The 12,978-nt window shown below is 40.6% G+C and overlaps 1 protein-coding gene across 1 annotated transcript; it reads right to left on the minus strand.

The window, feature by feature from the left end:
• Positions 1-342: 342 nt before the first annotated feature.
• LOC135540248 (tumor necrosis factor receptor superfamily member 8-like) lies at positions 343-12,530 on the minus strand. The gene is made up of 10 exons (XM_064966791.1): positions 12,364-12,530; positions 11,093-11,138; positions 3,987-4,091; positions 3,588-3,768; positions 3,123-3,337; positions 2,803-2,958; positions 2,460-2,615; positions 2,187-2,206; positions 1,831-2,083; positions 343-1,065 (listed from the first exon to the last, which is right to left on the minus strand). Exons 1-10 carry the CDS (start codon positions 12,421-12,423, stop codon positions 836-838), a joined length of 1,422 nt encoding a protein of 473 aa, XP_064822863.1. The 5' UTR covers positions 12,424-12,530; the 3' UTR covers positions 343-835.
• Positions 12,531-12,978: the final 448 nt, after the last annotated feature.

Here is a 12,978-nt window from a genome sequence, read left to right on the forward strand (position 1 = left end):
CCCAAAATATAGACCCTTAGCTTTCATTTGACACCTAATTTGATATTCTCCTATTTCTGTCAAGGAACAGACTGGAGATCATACATGTAGGTTACTGTATAGCAATGTCTTGAATATAAATTCATAGAACAATGCTTGTGACCAGATGTAGGCTACTGATAACATAGCAATTATATGCGGCTTCATGTCTGCAGATGTGGATCATTTTATTTGAAAGAGAATTGTATGATTATTGCTCTTCCCTGTAAGAGGACATTAAAGCAGTAGCCTTGTAAAATTGTCATTGTGTTATGCTGTCTTTAAAATTAAAATATGCCCTATGCTGAACATGGCTATGTTTGAGTATACATTTCCCAGACAGTCCATGTATTACTTCACAATGAAAAATGGTATGCTCTTTACACCCCAACTACCATGGTTATTGAAGTTACTTCACACCTAGTATGAAGTGCTTGTCTTTGCATTTTTTGTGGTTGATACAGTTTAATTTGAGCAGAACGCTGAGCAGAATGTCTGAGCAAGAATGTCTGGCGCCATTGTGAACATGTACCCGAGCATGGGAAACTCCAACTCACAGCGTCATCACCGCATATCAAACAGAACACGCATTCCTCTCTTAGGTACTGTCCCAGCACTGCTGCTGTGAAGTAAGACCATAACATGCAGTTCAAACAAGATGTCACTCTTTAATAATAGAAGGCCCATAGACCCCAGTGGATTTTGAAATTCAGTCTGTCTTTACAGTAGCAAATAATATTCAGTCTCTATCCTCCCAGAGATGGTATGATATTAACTGAACCTGCCCCCCCCCCCACCACCATTTTTTAAATAGTTTTCAATTGCTGGTGGCTGGGACGGGGAAGCTCAGCTCTTTGCAGGTATCCTTCGGCGTACTCATTCTCTCTAGCCCCAGAGTGGAGCCCCAAGGGAGTGGGTAGGAGGTCTCCTGCTGGGGCTTGCTGGTGAGGGGACAGCCCTCACCTCCACTCTCCCCTTGATCCCCCTCCCTGTCTGATTTGTTGGATCCCAGGATAACCGTCCCTGGAGAGTAGATGTATATGGACCCTGAATCAAACACCAACAAGCACAAACATTATTAGATGAAACTATTGAAACAGGTGACACAAATGTATATATATTATGCACAGTAAATGCTGATGTAAAACCTGGTGGACTTAGCAGTGTAATAAATTAACAATATGACAGAGAGGAAGTGAAAAGCTGGCATCACTCAGCAGCATATGCTTCTGTTTTTGTATGCATTGCATGATTCTGGCTTCCTGTATCCTCTGACACTGATTTAAAGTATGCACTGCACTGGTGCTACTGTTTCTTGGCAGGGAAACATTAACAGGAAGTTCAAACTAGAAGAAGTATGTCTCAACTCGCGGCCAAAGAAAACAACTGGAACGGGTCATGTGAACTCGGACGCATGTTAAAAAAAACTCACTTCCTTGTGCAGAACACGGAGTCACATTTTTCCAGACCTGAGTTTTCCCGGCCCTTTAGGCCAGGGGTAATCAACTCTTACCCTACGAGGTCCGAGCTTGTTGGTTTTCTATTCTACCTGATAATTCATTGCATCCACCTGGTGTCTCAGGTCTAAATCAATCCCTGATTAAAGGGGAACTACGAAAAAAAAGGTCCAGCGTTTTGAGGTCCAGAGTTGAGTTTGAGGGCTCTAGGCCCTAGTTATTGGACAATGTAGCAGAAAATATGACTCTCCAAATGGGTCTGCACATCACGCAAACATAACATTTACAGTGTAATAATATGACATTCATGCATTTAATAAATCAGTAACAGTGCAGAGTGATCCACTACACCTACCTACTATGTTGCTAATGTTTTCTCCTCCAGAGGGATCTACTGAGACATTCTGCATGCCCCCTGGAGGTTGTGACCCTGCACCCTCCCGTCTAGGATCTCCCCCAGTCTCCCTCCCCAGAAGATGCTGGACCTCCAGGTGTGGGATTCTCTCCTGTGGCAGCTTGGCCTGCTTATAGGAAGCCGTCTGTAGGGCAGCAGGACAAGGCTGGCACTCCCACGCTTTATAGCTCCCTCTCAGACTTTCCTTACAAATCTGGTTGTCCCAAGGTAGAGAAGTCAACATTTATACTTCTAGCAACAATGGACAGTAGTTTGATTCAAACTTTATGCAACTAGAGAATAAGTACTGTACTCACATATTTCCCAAATATTGGACCTAAAGGAATCAAAATTATCTTTATAAGTGGTCAAGTCTTAGACTGAGTATAATAGTAATCAAAATACATTGTTTTTCACATATGTATACACACAATGTTTCACTGTCTCCCCCTGCAGGGGAGTATAGGTGGTGTTAGTGTTCGCTTTGTCAATAATTGTTGCTAGTGTATTTATTTACTTACTGTGTCTTATAGAAAAATTCCATGCATCACTGCATATGTGTTTGCTATCTAACCACTTTACTCTCTCACCTTTCCACTTGTGCATGGACTCCAGTGACCTCCCCCTACACCCCACAAAGTAACCAATCAGCAGCAGAGTGACCCCTAGGAGCCCAACTATCAGCAGCAGCAAAGGGAGACTGGGAGGGCTCTGTCCAGAGGCTGGGACTGGGAGATTAGGTGAGTCTGGGGTGAACAGAGAGACAGAAGCAGGCTGTAGTGGTGAACATGTCAGTGTTATGTTACTTTCACTGAATATAACAGACCATTTAAAGGACTACTCCAACTACAAATGAATTTCTGAAAGAATTATGAATTGTCACATCCAGTAGATATTGAGAGAGGGGATACTCTAGTCTTTTGAGAACTATACCATTGTCTTTTGTGGTAAGAGGGGGTGCAGAGGCAGACTCTGCAGGTGAGGTGTCACTGTCCACCTTGCATGGCTTTTTCCTGGTGTTGAGCTTGGTTGGGAGGGAGATGGAGGGGTCTCTCCTGGCTTGGGACAGAGGGGACCTGATGAGAACGTCTGGAATAAGTAGACAACATGTGTGATTAAATGGCAGGGTAACGTCACGGGACAACAAGACCTCTAGTACTTGACTGGTGAAGCTTGTTAAAACGCTCCAGGGGACAGAGCAGGAAATGCTTGGATTTCCTTCAAGTATGAGAAAGCTTTTCTAAGAGCCATACCCTCAGGAGACCAAACCAGTCGAGATGCGGATCTCGCGATGAGGAGTTCTCTGTTGGTGCCAACATCACTGGATATAGCAGAACGAAGGGACATCTTTGAACTTTGAGCAGGTGGAGGTGCAGTAGTTGTAGGAGAGGTGGGGGAAGTCTGGGCACACACACGATCCTGAGAGGCAGTGCCCTCTGTTAACATGGTCATTCCCTTATGGCCACAACTGGTAGGAGAGAAGCCAGGAGATAACGTGTTTATCTAAATGAGAAAGTACAGTGTTCGACACTACTAGTACTAATAATCGTTTAATTTACTGTAAAAGTAGGCCTTGGGTACAATTGTTAGTTTCAAATTACTCAAATCCAGTAGAAGGAGCTACAGCATCATATTTGAGATATTTATAGGTAGACAACATGTGAATCAGTACAGTGCATGTGGTGCTCGGTGCCAGTGTTCTGTAGCTGTGGACTCACACTGTGTGGGGTTTGCAGGACGTGGCTAGGTTTGCTGTGTTGGAGAAGGTGCCAGACACGCACGGTTTACACCTCCTGCAGGTATACTGGGCAGTGCTGGCACAGAAAAAGCCCCTGTCACAGTGGCACTCACGGTTTGAGTCCCGGCGGCATTCCTTCACCTGTGTCAAGTGCCGATCAACTTTGCCCACCAACAAAGACAAGACACACAAACACACAAATTATCAATGAGACATTTGCTCTGAATATGTTTTTCCACTCTATTCAACTGAAGTAAAATAACGGCAGCATTTTACATGAAACTATTGTTACCTTGAGTTAAACTACAAATTAGGGGTATGATGTATATTGTGTAGAGGAATGAACTAACACAAGGTAATGCCTATATCTAAAAGTTACCTGAGCAGGCTTCAGTACATAAGTCACACTTAGGACGGCCATTAAGCTTGTACCAGTAGTAGCCATCGGGACAAGGGACACACTTACACTTGTTAATGATGAAGCCTACAAACACAAATGACAGAGAGGTGTTCACATAATGTATCAACATCCTGATTACACACTCATTCCTTCCCTAAATCTTTCTCTCTCTCAATGCATTGTCACTTTAGTAAGTACAATGGGTTCACTGAAGTTAAGATCCAGGAATGGAAGAATGATTCCCCAAAGACTGTTCTGAATGTGAAGTTGCCTGCAAACCACAACCAATCTTTCCTTTTAAAGATGCAATATGCAGACATCGCTCTGCCAGTTCCTGGTTGCTAAAATTATAATAGTTCGCCTAATTTAGATTGGTAGATTGGGTGGGCTATTTACAGAGGGACTATGTACAGCTGCAGCGATCATTTAGCTGCTCAGATAGCTGATGTTTAAAGTTAGTGAGGGAAATGTACAGTGCCTTGCGAAAGTATTCGGCCTCCTTGAACTTTGCGACCTTTTGCCACATTTCAGGCTTCAAACATAAAGATATAAATTGGGACACAATCATGAAGTGGAACGACATTTATTGGATATTTCAAACTTTTTTAACAAATCAAAAACTGAAAAATTGGGCGTGCAAAATTATTCAGCCCCCTTAAGTTAATACTTTGTAGTGCCACCTTTTGCTGTGATTACAGCTGTAAGTCGCTTGGGGTATGTCTCTATCAGTTTTGCACATCGAGAGACTGACATTTTTTCCCATTCCTTCTTGCAAAACAGCTCGAGCTCAGTGAGGTTGGATGGAGAGCATTCGTGAACAGCAGTTTTCAGTTCTTTCCACAGATTCTCGATTGGATTCAGGTCTGGACTCTGACTTGGCCATTCTAACACCTGGATATGTTTATTTTTGAACCATTCCATTGTAGATTTTGCTTTATGTTTTGGATCATTGTCTTGTTGGAAGACAAATCTCCATCTCAGGTCTTTTGCAGACTCCATCAGGTTTTCTTCCAGAATGGTCCTGTATTTGACTCCATCCATCTTCCCATCAATTTTAACCATCTTCCCTGTCCCTGCTGAAGAAAAGCAGGCCCAAACCATGATGCTGCCACCACCATGTTTGACAGTGGAGATGGTGTGTTCAGGGTGATGAGCTGTGTTGCTTTTATGCCAAACATAACGTTTTGCATTGTTGCCAAAAAGTTCAATTTTGGTTTCATCTGACCAGAGCACCTTCTTCCACATGTTTGGTGTGTCTCCCAGGTGGCTTGTGGCAAACTTTAAACGCCACTTTTTATGGATATCTTTAAGAAATGGCTTTCTTCTTGCCACTCTTCCATAAAGGCCAGATTTGTGCAATATACGACTGATTGTTGTCCTATGGACAGAGTCTCCCACCCCAGCTGTAGATCTCTGCAGTTCATCCAGAGTGATCATGGGCCTCTTGGCTGCATCTCTGATCAGTCTTCTCCTTGTATGAGCTGAAAGTTTAGAGGGACGGCCAGGTCTTGGTAGATTTGCAGTGGTCTGATACTCCTTTCATTTCAATATTATCGCTTGCACAGTGCTCCTTGGGATGTTTAAAGCTTGGGAAATCTTTTTGTATCCAAATCCGGCTTTAAACTTCTTCACAACAGTATCTCGGACCTGCCTGGTGTGTTCCTTGTTCTTCATGATGCTCTCTGCCCTTTTAACGGACCTCTGAGACTATCACAGTGCAGGTGCATTTATACAGAGACTTGATTACACACAGGTGGATTGTATTTATCATCATTAGTCATTTAGGTCAACATTGGATCATTCACAGATCCTCACTGAACTTCTGGAGAGAGTTTGCTGCACTGAAAGTAAAGGGGCTGAATAATTTTGCACGCCCAATTTTTCAGTTTTTGATTTGTTAAAAAAATTAAAATATCCAATAAATGTCATTCCACTTCATGATTGTGTCCCACTTGTTGATGATTCTTCACAAAAAAATACAGTTTATATCTTTATGTTTGAAGCCTGAAATGTGGCAATAGGTCGCAAAGTTCAAGGGGGCCGAATACTTTCGCAAGGCACTGTAAGTCTCCAGCTTCAGCGATTTTTGCAATTCATTCCAGTCACTGGCAGCAGAGAACTGGAAGGAAAGGTGGCCAAAGGAGGTGTTGGCGGCTTTGTGGATGACCAGTGAGATGTACCTGCTGGAGCGTGTGGTACGGTTGGGTGTTGTTATCGTGACCAGTGAGCTGAGATAAGGTGGAGCTTTACCTAGCATAGACTTATAGATGACCTGGAGTCAGTGGGTCTGGCAACAAATATGTAGTGAGGGCCAGCTAACTTGAGCGTACAGGTCGCAGTGGTGGGTGGTATAAGGGGCTTTGGTAACAAAACAGATGTCACTGTGATAGACTGCATCCAGTTTGCTGAGTAGAGTATTGGAAGCTATTTTGTAGATGACATCGCCGAAGTTGAGGATCGGTAGGATAGTCAGTTTTACTCGGGTAAGTTTGAGTGAAGGAGGATTTGTTGCGAAATAGAAAGACGATTCTAGATTTGATTTTGGATTGGAGATGTTTGATATGAGTCTGGAAGGAGAGTTTACAGTCTCGCCAGACACCTAGGTATTTGTAGTTGTCCACGTATTCTAGGTCAGAACCGTCCAGAGTAGTGATGCTAATCGGGTGGGTGGGTGCGGGCTGCGAATGGTTAAAAAGCATGCATTTGGTTTTATTTGCGTTTAAGAGCAGTTGGAGGCCACGGAATGAGTGTTGTATGGCATTGCAGCTTGTTTAGAGGTTAGTTAACACAGTGTCCAAAGAAGGGCCAGAAGTATACAGAATGGTGTTGTCTGCATAGAAGTGGATAAGAGAATCACCCGCAGCAAGAGCGACATCGTTGATATATACAGAGAAAAGAGTCGGCCCGAGAATTGAACCCTGTGGTACCCCCATAGAGACTGCCAGAGGTCCGGACAACAGGCCCTCAGATTTGACACACAGAACTTTGTCTGTGAAGTAGTTGGTGAACCAGGCGAGGCAGTTATTTGAGAAACCAAAGGCTATTGAGTCTGCCGATAAGAATACGATGATTGACAGAGTCGAAAGCATTGGCCAGGTTGATGAAGACGGCTGCACAGTACTGTCTTTTATTGATGGCAGTTATGATATCATTTAGTACCTTGAGCGTGGCTGAGGTGCACCCATGACCAGCTCATCTTAGACTTGCTGTCAATGAGAATGACAGATCTATAACTCACACTCTATGTGAATTTGTTGTGGCCGCCCAAAAAGTTACATATTGCAACTGTGTCATAAGGAAGTGTTTTGTGGTTTGTGCAACAACATAGGATGAAAAGGAAGTTGAAGAGTAAGTACTTAAATTCGTCTCTGTTAGACAATACACAAACAGGGCCAGCGACAGAAAAGTAGGTTACCTTTGCAAGTTTATCCAAAATTATTCCAACATCCAAACCAATGTCAGTCATCTAGTGTATATAGTATATAAAACATTGATCTGAACAGTGCACTCGCAAACTTCCCTTCAATTTCACACCGGAAAAAGCATCCTATTGAGCAAAACAGCGCCCCTCTGTCTTACTATATGTAGCCCATGTATCTGATTCTGTCTGGCCAAAAAGAGTATGACATGCCACGAAAACCACAGAAAACTACAGCTAAAATAAAGGAAACACTTGAGTAAATGATACAAAGTTTATTGAAAGCAGGTGCTTCCAAACATGTGTGGTTCCTGAGTTAATTCAGCAATTAACATCCCATCGTGTTTAGGGTCATGTATAAAAATGCCCAGTTGAACATTATTTTGGCTACCATGGCTAGAAGAAGAGATCTCAGTGACTTTGAAAGCAGGGTAGGGGGTTTACTTGCATAGGGGGTTTACTTGCATCAAAACTGGGACCAAGACATTTACATTTACATTTAAGTCATTTAGCAGACACTCTTATCGAGACAGAAGCGGTTTTTTTTTTTTCAATTTCAAGGCCATCAGACTGTTAAATAGGCTTCACTAGTCAGCCTCCACACAGTACGCTGCTCTGAACTTAGTCACTTGCCAGCAACCACCCGGTTACTCCACCCTGCACCTTAGAGGCTGCTGCCCTATGTACATAGACATGGAATCACTGGTCACTTTAATAATGTTTACATGCTGTATTACTAATTTCATATGTGTGTATATACTGTATTCTAGTCAATGCCATCCTATTCAAATATTGCTGTATGTACTATTCTACTCTACGTATTCTACAGATACACTAAATATTCTTTCCACATACTGTCCATAATATACATTCCATCACATCATATATATATATATATATATATATATATATATATATATATATATATATATATACTCCGGACTCCGACATTGCTTGTCCTGATATTTATATATTTCTTAATTCCATTATTTTACTTTTAGATCTGTGTGTATTGTTGTGAATTGTTAGATATTACTCCACTGCAGGAGCTAAACACGCAGGCATTTTGCTACAGCCTCAATAACATCTGCTAAATATGTGTATGTGACCAATAAAATTTGATTTGATTATGGGGTGAGACAGCGTTTTACACCCCCATCAACAAAACACCAAATTATGGAATTTCTCGTGGAAGAATGGTGTCGCATCCTTCCAATAAAGTTCCAGACCCTTTTAAAATCTATGCCAAAGTAGATTGAAGCTGTCTTGGGGCTGGTGGTGGCCCAACACCATTAAAACGCTTTGTATTGGTGTTTCCTTTATTTTGGCAGTTACATGTACAGTGGGGCAAAAAAGTATTTAGTCAGCCACCAATTGTGCAAGTTCTCCCACTTAAAAAGATGAGAGAGGCCTGTAGTTTTCATCATAGGTACACTTCAACTATGACAGACAAAATGAGAAAACAAATTCCAGAAAATCACATTGTAGGATTTTAATGAATTTATTTGCAAATTATGGTGGAAAATAAGTATTTGGTCAATAACAAAAGTTTATCTCAATACTTTGTTATATACCCTTTGTTGGCAATGACAGAGGTCAAACGTTTTCTGTAAGTCTCCACAAGGTTTTCACATGTATGTGCTCAGCTACTTCCTGTGCCATGACGTTTCATCATAGGCTCCAAAGTGGCAGTTTCTGACAGTGTTGAATCAATTTTCAATTATGAATGGTTAAATGGTTAAACAAGATTTTGCTGAATGAAAGCATGAAGTGAATTCACCATGTATCAGTAATCACGTTTCCATCCAACCTGTTTATGCGAGAAACGTACATGTCGAATAATGGAAACAGCAACTTTTGTCAGTAGACTTTCCAAATATCGACAAAACAAAATGCGCAAGAGAAGATGGGATATTTTTGTTTTGGTAAAATTAATTATGCGAGAAATGGTGATGGAAATATTGATATAATAACCATCATACGGAAGTAAACTTGGGAGTCACACAATGATTTGTTATTCTGTGGACTTGTGGTTGTACTTAATTCTCTGTTTAGCCAAATTATTATAATGGTGATTCTGATCCAACCATAAATTCATACATTGTGCCCCTGGCCTGAGAGGATGGAAGTTCAACATGTAGTTACAGTGGATGTAGTATGCTAATGTTAACTACCTGGCCTGGCTTATCGTTCCTTTGAAAATAAGTTAGGAGAGCAAGTATTTTAGCCAGGTAACCTAGGACAACAAAAACTAAAAAGCATGTACTGTATTGTATGACAGAGTCATAGACCGTTTAGTCAACATGAAAGAGGAGGATGACGTTGGCGTTTCTCTATAAATAGTGAGTCAACATGTTTTTTTCTACTTGCACGCACACACATATTTGCACACAGAAATCAGTACCATGGACAGCCACATCATATGTATCTTAAATTGTTGATTGGACTAAATCGTTTTTGGTATGTTTTAGTTTTCATTGTATTAGACTAAGCATTGGTAATTAGATGACGTTGAAATGTCGAAATTGAAATGGTTCTGGAATAGTGGAGGCAGCTCCTGTTTTCTTTGCGACTTAACTCGGTGGTTCTAAGTCAATAGTTCCTTAGTATTCCGAAAATGCTTGAAACATTACATTGATTGCTGCAGGTCATGTAACTGTTTGTACATGCAATTTGTTTTGTGGACTTTCCGGTTTTGGAAGGAAACAAATGTGTGGTTGAATTTATTTTGCCACTGTGTATTTTTATTGTCTCGGTTTTAGGCCTATATATCACGTGTCAAGGCATATGAAGTTGAACTAACAGGTTATTAAGCAAACATCGCACAACACATTTTATCCACGCACCGCTACTGTTTATTAGGCTACAGATGTAATACGCTATTATGAACTTCAGAAGGTGTTGAAAGTGCACGCGGTGATTAATGCTCCTTTCCAATAAATATCGAGGGCCTTATTCTGGAGACATGATTATCGATGCTTGGTTGACTAATACAAATAATATCGCTCTTTCATCCATAATAATCTCATCATGTAGGCTACATGTGTCAAACTCATTCCACAGAGGGATGCGTGTCTGTGGGTTTTCGCTCCACACTTGTACTTGATTGATTGAATTAAAGTCACAAATTAGTAAGGAACTCCCCTCACCTGGTTGTCTAGGTTTTAATTGAAAGGAAAAAACAAAAACCCGCAGACACTCGGCCCTGGGTGGAATGACCCGGATGTAGGCTATCCTACCCGCAATGTTTCTGCCAACTGTTGGCTCGAGAGCTTGTGCCAAGACCAGGGTGGGCACATTTGCAATATAAGGCTAAACGTTTTTTTTTAACAAAACCATCAGTCATTTATTTTTACAAAACAAATAGTAGAGTTGAAAATTCGATGGAAACCCATTTAACTTGTATTCTTTATTTGGTACATGAGAATTTAACCGAAAAAGTTATGTTTATGTGCAGCACATCATCACGCACAGCCTTTTCTCCGCAACTGGTCAATTTGATGGAAACACCTCAGGTGGGAAAATGCGAATATTGTTTTTATGTTGATTTCAGAATATTAGCATGAAGATATGTTGCCTATTAGATGGACACGTAACTACTGTGAGACAAGTATAATCTTTCACCACACTTTTACACTCTAGATCAGGGGGAAGCCGATTACGTTACCTGAGTCACAGGTATGAGGACAGCTAGACAACAACACAGAACAAGCCTGAGAGAGAGAGAGAGAGAGAGAGCGAGAGAGAGAGAGAGAGAGAGAGAGAGAGAAAGAGAGAGAATGAATATTTTTCATTAGAATAATCATTATTTTATTTCGCAACAACAGGATATTTCAGTTCCCAGAGTGAACGTCAGCTATGACGAACATTGCACGCACGATGGAAATGCCAAGGCCACCTCACACTTATCTACAGGACACCTAAAGTTCCTCTCAAAACCACAAACCAGTATCCAGTTCAGAAAACAGTGACCAATGTGACAGAATGTACCAACAAATACCTGGCAAAACCACCCACACAAACAAACCAACAAATTATTGGTAATTATTTTTAATACAAAACAAAAAACTGAATAGTATTACGATACTAGTTATTATTATTATTATTTGTAGTAATAGTAGAGTATTATCTCCCTATTGGGAAAGATTGTTGACTAAGTGGACAAATTCCAAAGGGTCATCTTGAGCTCCACATTCAAGTTCAAGTTGACACATATTTAGCTTATTATGGCTGTAGGCTACTGGCAATCAAAACAATGTTAGGCCAAATCAATAATAGTGCTGTCATAAGTAAAGTTTTTGTTAAGCAACAACAACAAAAAACTACACAATTTAAACTCTTATATTAACAGTTCTTTCAGATTGACAAGCTTTATAAAACAGTCAATAAACTACCCCCCTAGTGTTAACTAACATGTTATGAGAGCATTCTTGATTTCAGTGGATGACCTGCTCTACATATAACTATGTACAATACCAGAATGACTTTTTACTGGCAGTATAGGACCAATTACCATCAGGCCTCGCTGGGGTTTTGGTTAAAAAGTTTCTGTTCCTGTAAGAGCAGTGGCTACCCAGTCATTTCTTTCTTGTTCACTTACCTGCAGGCTATTTTCCATTATTAAAACATGTATCAACCAAGAGAGAATAGTGTTGCATTTAAGAATAATGGTTACACTGCCATTTATAACAATGTCAAATGTAACAGACTACTGTAATTGTAACTATAAAATAGTTATTATAAACACAAATAAAAACACCAATAACAACAATCATAATAACATATGATAATAAACCACCATCATCATCTCCACAATAATCATAAACATGTAGACATAATAATTTACTAGGTCTCATCATCCTCCTCATTAAAAATGCAATGACATTATGTCTACCTAAACTAAACCCAATCGCATCAGTAGCTGGCTAGGCTACTCACCAGATTAAAAAAGCAAAGTATTCTCAAATGATATGATGTAATACGGCGTTGATAATCCATTTCAAACTACTGAGATGCTAGTTGTAAAAAATGTCGTTTTTCAAAAGAAACAAGCCGAAACGTGTTGATTTACTATGCCTGATTAAATCTCTCTCTGATCAAGGTGCTCAAATAGATGCAGTGTAGGTTTTGTTCATGTTCGAGTTTGGCGGGGTTATGTCGTCAGTGGGTTGTCCAATAAAGAAGCAGATTAACATAGCGCGGGTGTTGGCCATTTCCATCTGTGGTAATCGCTCGTGGACCGACTCAGGCAACATATCAGATAATGAAGAATTTACGCGACATTTAAATTCTGGTTTTCCCAGATCACACCTGTGGTGAAGAATTTACAGCACTCGAGGCTTAGCCTGATTGCCATCTGTTCATTTATTACATTACACTCTTTGCCGCTCCTGTCATTTGTCAAATATCAGCTTTTTATATGCTTTTTAAGTATTCAAACAGGGTCTTCCTCTCTGTTGATTTATTAATGTTATATTGCAGGGATTTTTTTTAAATTACTTTTCTTGCTCATGGATCCCCGCCCAGGCAAACCGGCGACCCAGGGACCCCCAT

Source organism: Oncorhynchus masou, chromosome 5 (assembly GCF_036934945.1).
Source record: "Oncorhynchus masou masou isolate Uvic2021 chromosome 5, UVic_Omas_1.1, whole genome shotgun sequence".
Lineage (NCBI taxonomy): Eukaryota > Metazoa > Chordata > Actinopteri > Salmoniformes > Salmonidae > Oncorhynchus > Oncorhynchus masou.